Source organism: Eulemur rufifrons, chromosome 15 (genome assembly GCF_041146395.1).
Source record: "Eulemur rufifrons isolate Redbay chromosome 15, OSU_ERuf_1, whole genome shotgun sequence".
NCBI classification, from domain to species: domain Eukaryota; kingdom Metazoa; phylum Chordata; class Mammalia; order Primates; family Lemuridae; genus Eulemur; species Eulemur rufifrons.
In genome coordinates, this window is record NC_090997.1 from 92092560 (window position 1) to 92101967 (window position 9408).

The following is a 9408-nucleotide window of genomic DNA, read 5'->3' on the forward strand; positions in this document are numbered from 1 at the left end:
AGAGGAGAGTCGACTGGCATTTTGTGACTTAAAGGTGAGTGCCTAAAAGCAAAAATAAAGGCTGCATGTGGTACATCCCTGGTGAGTGACAAAAAATAACGTAACAATCAGAAAAGTTGACAGGTTGGCTGCTAAGAACTTCCAGAATGGGATCGATTCATGATTTCCTTCTTGAGACCGTAAAGGGTCAGGAAGTGATAAGTAGCCTTAAATCTGTGCACCACAGACTAAACTAAGACTGGATATTTTTAACCTTGGTTGTTCCTGCAAAATTAAAAAAAGAAAGAAAAGAAAAGGTATGTTCTTTCTGTGACCTTCAGTTCTCACTGTTTTTGTGAGCAGGAAAGGCAAAGGGATTAGTGATGGAAATAAACCAGCCTACTGGACCATTATGGTCTGTCTAGATCTATCCTGCCCCTGAGGAATAATCCCAACAGAGCAATGCAACTGGCCTATTTTCCAGGGCAAATTGAAAGGACTCCAGTTAGAGCTCAGGGGCATCAAATAACTTGCTATTAAAATTATAGGTCTGGTAGCATGGAACATAGAAGAAATAAGACTTGATCTGGAGTTCCTTCAAAGGGAACATAATAACCTAGGCTCATCTATACTTCCTGAAAAAAGTATAATTACATCGTGTATACCCCTGCTAAAGCAAAGCCCTGGCACCAACATGGTGTCTCAAACAAACTTTTGGATGAGAATTTCTTTTGTCAGCCAGTAATCACGATTAGGTTGAGCCAAAGACTATTTAAAATTTACTTTGAGAAAAAGTTTAGTGACCATCAGAATTCTGTCTACTCTTTAGTTTGGAATAGGTTGGCAATTTTCTCAGGACAGTAGAGCCTATACAAAGACAAAGTTTATGGGGCCTTCCTCACTGCACTGAATTTGATGTGATTGATAATTTTATCTCTGGATGTCTTTTCTTTATTGATTCCATGAAGAAAGGACAAGGCTTACTAAAGGCAAACTGAGTTTCTTTGCATTTTCTTTTATCCTGTGTCATAAACTTGAGGATATGGGATATAATTGCTCTAAAGATCCTAAAAGAAGGACTGTATATTTAGACTTTGTCATATTGTAAATTTCAGCAAGCCGATGGTTCTCTGACTAGCTTACAATGAGGTTAGAATGAAAAGGGAAAAGGACAAAATTCACAATGCTATTTAAGATGTCATATCAACAAAAGCTACCAACTTCTCACGCAATTAGAAAACATTTGTCTTCAAAAGCACAGTCAGAGATTCTCTACCTCACAACCAGTGGTGAGTCAAAAAAGCGAGGAATTTTAATTATGTTCCAACCAGCCCCTAGGTTTGACAATAATATACTAAATATGCTATTTTTCTGGAAAGCTTTCAAAAAGTGGAACTGGTGTCAGTGGGAGTCCTTGGTATCGATGACAAATTTGGGGCTGCCCGGGAAAGCAGAAGTCTGATCCAAAGGATGCTGTGCCCGAGCTTCTGCAAGAGCAGCTGCTCAAACTGCATTCTGGCACGTGGAGGCGAGATTACTTAGCTGCATTTCCAGCACTTCTTCTGGCGAGTCTCTGTGGGGGCAGCACCTCTCCTCTCTTCCGTGAAAGGCCTGGTGTCCCAGCTGCAGGACACCAGGCTACAGCAGAATTGCCCCAAAGCCTTGGGTTTTGGTTTCTTTTCTTGGTGAGCCGTTCCCTCCATGCAGGGACCCAGTGGAGTCTCCTGTTTCCCTGTTCACTCTCAGAGAAAACAAATGCCCCCCTCCTCGCTTTCCAAGGAATGAGACTTTCTTTGTTATGTGAAGGTCTTGCCTTGTCTGGGGGCTCTCTGGATCCTGTCCTTATATCTGTTGAGAAACTAGTAAGCCTGGTGGCAAAGACTTGAATTGGACAGAAGGGAGACAGGTGTGTAAGCTTCCCCTTCAGGCAGCTTGTGCAGGACGCTTCCCTACAGATCTCAAACTCCCACCCACTGTTATTCCCATTTTAAACCTCTTTGGAGCAGAGAGCAGTATACTTTGCAGATGTAACTAGTACTTACCAAAACAAATAAAACAGACAGGATCACTGAATGCCAGAGATATACTAATCTGTTTATATCACCTACTCTCTATTCTCTAAAGTGCTGTAAATATTGGATTTTCTGTTTGGGTGATTGTGATACTTATCTAATGAAAGAAAAAGCAAAGCAAGATGCTGAACCTGTTGTAGATGGAGCTGCAGCCTCATGGCTGCCCGGCTCTGCACACTGTAACTATACATCACTCTATACATCTTTAGTCTCTGTAGGTCTAAAGGTGTTTTCCTCTAATAACTTAATATCAGTAAATATATTTAGCCACCTGAGATGTTTATTCCAAATCCTGATGCATTTGATCTTCAAATATGAGATTGTTTTAGGTCTAAGGTCTATCTTTCTGAAGCTAGAGAGAGGAGGACGGGTGCTTTGTAACAATTATGCGGTGTTTTCTAAACCAGGTTGCTTTTCTTAAGATTAGGAAACCATATAAAATTATATAATAGAAGGAAGAATCTGGTGGCTGAAGCAGAAGCTATTAGTTATCTTGGATTAAATAAACATCCTATTGCATAGTAATATTGTACATTTATAATACATCTCTTTCTTTTTTATGCCCCATATTTTATATATTTTTCCCTTCTTAATATCACAGCAATGGGTTCCAAATGTTTTAAAATAGGACACCCCCTTTTCTCACCAAAACAGTTATTAAACTTTCACCTGAGTCTATGATAGTAAATATACCTTTATTAATAGCCATTTGAATACAGAAGACAACAAGTTTCTCAGAATTTAGTTACACTTGTATCTAACAGCATACTTTACCATAACAGCATCTACAAACATTTAAAAACAGAAATGCATTATCTACAAAGACATAATATTTATTCAGTCTAAAAACAATGCTTAATGCACATGTAGATTCATGGACCATTCATGTTATATGTGGACCACAGGTGAGAAATGACTGATTCTGAAAGACCAAAGTCTACAATTTGTGTTGCAACTTCTGTGTGATGATACATGTCTTTTACTCTCTCTGGTTTTTAAAAAGCAATTTATTTTGTCCTTGAAAACAAAAGATTAGTCTAATTTTCCTAATCTGATAAACACCCTGGGGCATTAGATCTGTTTCCTAATTAAACAGTGCTTTACAGGAAATCTAGAGCAGAACTCTGAGGGGAAGGAAAGTTGCTCATTTTGATAGCCACAGTGAAAATTTCCCATCACAAGAATAAAAATTGGATTCAATTGAAATAGAACTAAATTGTGATTATATCTTTCTGCAAGATTAGTAATAATTCTGTTAACATATGGACATCTGTGATTTTACAAGAGGCCCACATAGAACCCCTAGACAATGAGGAAAACAGCCCATGTGAGTGAGTGGGTGAAGTGAAGTCAGGGTAGGGTTTCCCAGGAATACAAGGTGCCTTTTTGCTAACATGTATGGAGACTGGGGCAACGTTTCATTGGACATTTAAGCCTGCTGGTTGAATTAGGTACAGACTGGCTCTCAAGCGACCTGTTGTTTTTTAAAACACACTTATACTTACACACACACACACACAAATGAAGACATAGGATAGCATTTTAGTTTAATGATTTTCTTAATGAATATTGATGGGTGGGCATTTGGGGAAGAAAAATATTTTTCCATTGCAATTGAAAATGATGCAATAATTGGGTTGGACAGAATTGTAAGGCATATTTAAGGAAGGTAAGAGGTAACCAGGTTTTATATTTTCTGGAAGAGGCATATCAAATGCATAAAGAGAAACCATATGTATATAACGGTAGATGGAGATAACAGAGAAAGATGAAAGTGAGAGCTACGCCTACTTAAAGTTTCAAACTCAGAAGAGAAACTGTGTGTGGATTCTGGTTTTGTCTTTGGCTGACTGGTTGACTGTCTGTTCTTGCCAGGAACACCACTGTCCTATTCCTTAGTTTGTTCAACTTGGAAGAGAGTTAGTTATTCTAACAAGATAATGTGGAAGTCAATAAGTCAAAAATTCTGCATTTATAAGAAATTTTACATCCTCAGATAATGTATTGATATACTTGAGAGAAATATTAAATTTGTTATAATAGTTCAGAGATGAAATTTTTCTTAGACAATTAAAAATGCAGCACAGATTCTCAAATATGTGGAGGAACTACTTTTTCCCCAAATAATGAGGTCAAAATTTTAGCTGTTATATCTATTTTAGAGCCTTTACGTTCAGAATCAATATCAGACTTTCTACATTAACCTGTACTTATTTGACTCACTTCATTTTTTAGGATTATAAAATATGAAATGTCAAAACATTACCCTCATTATAAATGTGACTGTCACATACAATTTTTGAAATATGCATTCTTGTAGTTGCAAAATGTTTAAATGAACCATTATGTTAATGATTGATCATTTCCTACATTTTTCCAAATGAAAGACTAGAATATGGAGTAGTCTAATTCATACCTCCACCTAAGACAAAAATGTTCATTTTTCTATTTCTTTTAATGTCACAAATGCATTTGTGTTGTGCTACCTTCTCTGTTGCTTTAATAGTGACAGAGAAAAAGAAAACTTCTAAAAAAACAAAAGAAAAAATTATTTCTCAATTTAAGGATTAACACTCTTGTTATTAATAGAATTCTGTGGTGAGGTACCACCATCTGCTAAAAGTTGTACAGAAAATAAGCAGAGTTTAAAAGTAAGGCTAAAATTATTACAATATACAGAACAGCATTTGGGGTGTATGCCACTGTACATCTCATTTTTTTCTTTTTCAGGGAGAAATTCCATTTGGTTGGTTTTATAAGGGTCCCATGAAGATGAAAGCTGATAAGGCTAGAAGGTAGCTGGCACCCTAAGAGTTTTCTCCACCAAAGCTCAATGACGAAAGAGCCAGGCAGGGAGGGGTCTTTGGTCTTCGTCTCAGTAACTTTTGCTTTGTTTGAATCTTAATTTTGTCTTACTTGTATCAAACTATACTGGAGGACAAAAGCACCATATAGACGTTTGTATTTTGCTGGGTTTTCCTGTTCTATTGCTCTTCAAACACATCTACTTCAATGTTGCTAGTGGGAAAATCCCAAACTCTGTGCTGTGAATCAGGGCCTTTATGTGAATTGTGATCCATCGGATGTGTCAGAGAATGCTTTGCAATACAAAACGAAAATCAGAAGGTACAAAGCATGTGAATGGACCATGGGTCTGGGTTTTTCTGTCATCTGCTTTTTTCTCTTCCATACAGGTACAATGTGTATGATCATGCCGCTCTGGTAACTGGAAATACTTGCATGTAGGAATGGACTACCCAGAGGAATCTATTTTATAATCCTGCAAAACAATGAGAGTAGCTTTATATGCAGGTTTTAATTTGTCCCAAGGACTAGAGTCATTATGTTTTATTGTCCATGTGTAACTAATATTTCTTTTTGAAATTTTTTCCTCCATCAGTTTGGGAAGCTTTCAGAGGGTGTGTGTATGTGTGTGTGTGTGTATGTGTGTGTGTGTGTGTGTGTGTGTCAGAGAGAGAGAGAGAGAGAGAGAGAGAACAAACTTTGTGAAATCTTAGACCTAAATGAAAATAGCTATTTCTACAACAGACTGGCTTTTCTCCCCAACAACTTTTCTCAGGGTTAATATCTCCTTTCTTGGCATAGGGTGGACTCACTGGTTGCAGCTTCAGAGGCAGCGCCTGGTAGCTGCAGCCTTCGGTGTTTGATTTATACAATAAGAGGAGGTCGGGGGTGGGGAGCAAAGGCCTACAGAAGAGGGGGCAGTTAAATGACATTGAGCTGGGTTTGCACATGTTTTATATGTATTTTATGCTGTGTGCATGATCTATCTGCAAATAAATCCATCTCTATTTTATTCATAGTTCTAATGGCAAGTCTGTGTCATGGTCTGAACCAGGTGGAAGACAGGTGCCCAAGGGACAGCACATGTGGCACCGTCTCTCTGTGCACGTGAAGGCCAATGAGACGGCCTGCAACCAAACAGCCGTCATCAAGCCCCTCACTAAAAGTTACCAAGGCTCCGGCAAGAGCCTGACCTTTTCAGATACCAGCACCAAGACCCTTTACAACGTGGAGGAGGAGGAGGACGCCCAGCCGGTCCGCTTCAGCCCTCCGGGCAGCCCTTCCATGGTGGTGCACCGGCGCGTGCCATCCGCGGCGACCACCCCGCCTCTGACCGCAGAGGAGACCCCCCTCTTCCTGGCCGAGCCGGCCGTCCCCAAGGGCTTGCCCCCTCCTCTCCAGCAGCAGCAGCAGCCCCCGCAGAAGTCCCTGATGGAGCACCTACAGGGAGTGGTCAACAACTTCGCCTCCGGGATCCCGGATTTCCACGCGGTGCTGGCAGGCCCCGGGGGGCCCGGGAACGGGCTGCGGCCGCTGTACCCGCCCCCGCCGCCGCCGCAGCACCTGCAGATGCTGCCGCTGCAGCTGAGCACCTTCGGGGAGGAGCCGGTGTCCTCGCCGGCGGAGGACGAGGACGACAGCGAGAGGTTTAAGCTCCTCCAGGAGTACGTGTACGAGCACGAGCGGGAGGGGAACACGGAGGAAGACGAACTGGAAGAGGAAGAGGAGGACCCGCAGGCGGCCAGCAAACTGACCCCGGAGGATTCGCCCGCCCTGACGCCGCCGTCGCCTTTCCGAGACTCGGTGGCCTCGGGCAGCTCGGTGCCCAGCTCCCCCGTGTCCGAGTCGGTGCTCTGCACCCCTCCCGACGTGTCCTACGCCTCTGCCATTCTGCGGGACTACAAGCAAAGCTCTTCCACCCTGTAGGGAGGAGGGGTCCACGTGGCAAAGCGCGAGAAGCCAGGGAGCGCCAGCACCTCCAGAGATGTGCGTGCAAGAGGCCGGAGGAGAAGCGTGGGAGGGGAGGGCAAGGCCAGAGAGGAAGACACGCCGCTGCTGCTGCTGCTGCCGCCTTAAGGAGAGAGGGAAAGACACCAAGCGACGTGATCCAGGCCAGGATTCTGATTCTTGAGTTATCGAAAAGCCTAGTCTCTGGGAAGAAAGGGAATTCTGACAAAGCACAATTCCATATGGTATGTAACTTCTATCGCAAAAAACATATAAATAAATAAATAAATAATGAAATCAACAAAAATAATCTCCTCTTTTGCACAATCGTGCATAGCTATATATGCCCACACACATTGGCCACGCTTGGGAAGGGACAGCCCACGTGGACGTGCCAGTTGAAGCATGAGTGCACCTGATGGCATTCGTAGCCTGGTGGAGCCAGACAGGGGAGGGCGCAGGGTGTGGAATCGCCCAGTGAACAGATGAGGGGACAGCAGCTCACTTCTCAGAAGCCCTTCTCCCTGCTGGGTGACAGACTCCTAGTCTTCAGGAGACTCAGGAACTGGCACCCCATCCAGTGCCAGCCTTGCTCTGGCACTTGAAGAAAGGTGCATGAACCCCCTGTTGCTCTGCGATTTCCCTCTATTTAGGAAAAGAGGAAGAAGGACAAACTCATTACCAAAAAGTGCTTCCTCAGGAGTGCTACCGGGGGAAGGAGTGAGAGCAGAACAGTACGTAAGCCTGGGACTTTGAACAAAACCAGTCACCACCATCGGCTTCCCACATTCCGGACTCGCTTGTTGGTGATTTTTGGGAAAAGGCCAGAACAAGAGATTGTTTTGAGAGTGGCAGAAGACCTTTTGTGCATTAACTTGTGTTTGTGCCAAATGGGCTCTCCATTGCCCTTCAGTTAAAAGAGAACAAACCATGTGGCAAAATTGTTACCTTCCACTTATTGTAGCAAATAATACTTACCAGTTGAACTTCTAAGATACAGTCTATGTACAATGTGGTGCCATTGTTTCTCCTATGTACTACAGAAACAAATCCATCTTTGAACCTAACAGCGTACTCATAGCAACTATTACTGGTTTAAATGACAAATAATTCTTTCCTATTGTCACTGAAGTCCCTGTAACTAGCGAGTGAATGTGTTCCTTTGTCCTTGTATATGTGTGATTATAAAATTTGCGCAATGTAACGTCAATCTAAATGCAACTAGAAGAATGTCTTTCAGAGATAGTATAGCTATTTTTTATGTTCCAGTAATGTTTTATAGACCATTGTCACCAATATGTACAGAAACTCTTTGAAGGTTTGAATACTGTGGCCCAATATTTTTCAGAGGCAGCTTAGACGGTTGTTCCTCTTCTAAGAGGGAACTTATTTTTCAGATATTTTATGATGTGGAAATATGTTATTAATGAAATGGTTTGAAAATTTATTATATTAAAAGTTCACAGAAACTGAGGGTGACAGTCAAAGGTACATTTTATAAGCTTGCACATATCATTATTATAACATAAGATTGAAAAACCAGTGTTTTGAGTATTTCAGGTTATTTTACATTTTTTTGAAGGTTTTCCACAGCTACTTGAGCATTATGTGTTTTTAGCATACAGTAACATCTAAGTCTGGTCATAATTTCTCAGTTGTTTATCACTTACATTTTGCCTTCTTTTCATTTTTATTTTCATGTACTTTTTACTCCTGTATTCCGCCGTCATAACTTTTCTTTACATTTTTGTTATTTGCTATTGTGTAATATCCATGGACATGTAATTTACTTATTCCATCTTGACCCTCCCTTTTTGCACCCAATAAAAGGATTTTTCTCGCTATTTTGATTTCTTCTTTTATTTGTGGAATGAATTATACCCCCTTAAAAGTCTTTGTTTATGCCTTATGTTCAGTCATATTTTAATATGCTTCCTTCATGTCGAAGCTGCTGATTTCTCAGCCAAAATCATCTTAGAATCTTTGAATATCCACTGCATCATTTGTTCAGAACTTAACATCAACTCCAATGTTGGAGGCTTGTGTTTCTTATGTTTCACCATATTCAACTGTCAAGTCTAGTTAGTTCCATATCAAGAATGAACTGCCCTTCCTTTAAAAAAAAATCATTTGAAAACACCTTTAAAGACCTCATGACTGAAATGTGGATTTTAGTTCCATGTTTTCATTGTAATAAAACAGAATGAGGAAAATAAATGGTCCCAATGCTAAATAGATGGATTTCTACAAATTAGCAAACTTGCAAGGGAAAACATACTATCTATTATTAGTAAAACTTTTTTTTTTATCTTAATGCCACTAACATATGTCCTTAATATCACAGGACTTGTGCATTCAGATTTTTTTAAGTTAGAATGGATGAGGAAAACAACTTCTATTCAAATGTAAGGTGTCAGTTTGTTCTGAGGTTTTGCTCTGAGACATTTGGTGAACACATTCAACACTGATCACACATTATTACTCTGAATGCCTACTATTATCATGATTATGAATTTTCCTGAATAATAGAGTATTAGTTCTAATATCATAATTGTTCAAGACTGGAAACGTACACACACATGCCCTATACCAAAAGGTCAGAAAC

The 9408-nt window shown here is 40.7% G+C and overlaps 1 protein-coding gene across 1 annotated transcript in view; it reads left to right on the forward strand.

Moving 5' to 3' along the window:
• GRM1 (glutamate metabotropic receptor 1) overlaps positions 1 to 6836 on the forward strand; it is a 350013-nt gene extending 343177 nt beyond the window's left edge. The window contains exon 8 of the mRNA XM_069488836.1: positions 5876 to 6836. Coding sequence (XP_069344937.1) covers positions 5876 to 6782 — 907 coding nt within the window. The 3' untranslated portion in view covers positions 6783 to 6836. The remainder of the gene's footprint in view (positions 1 to 5875) is intronic.
• The last annotated feature ends 2572 nt before the right edge of the window (positions 6837 to 9408 follow it).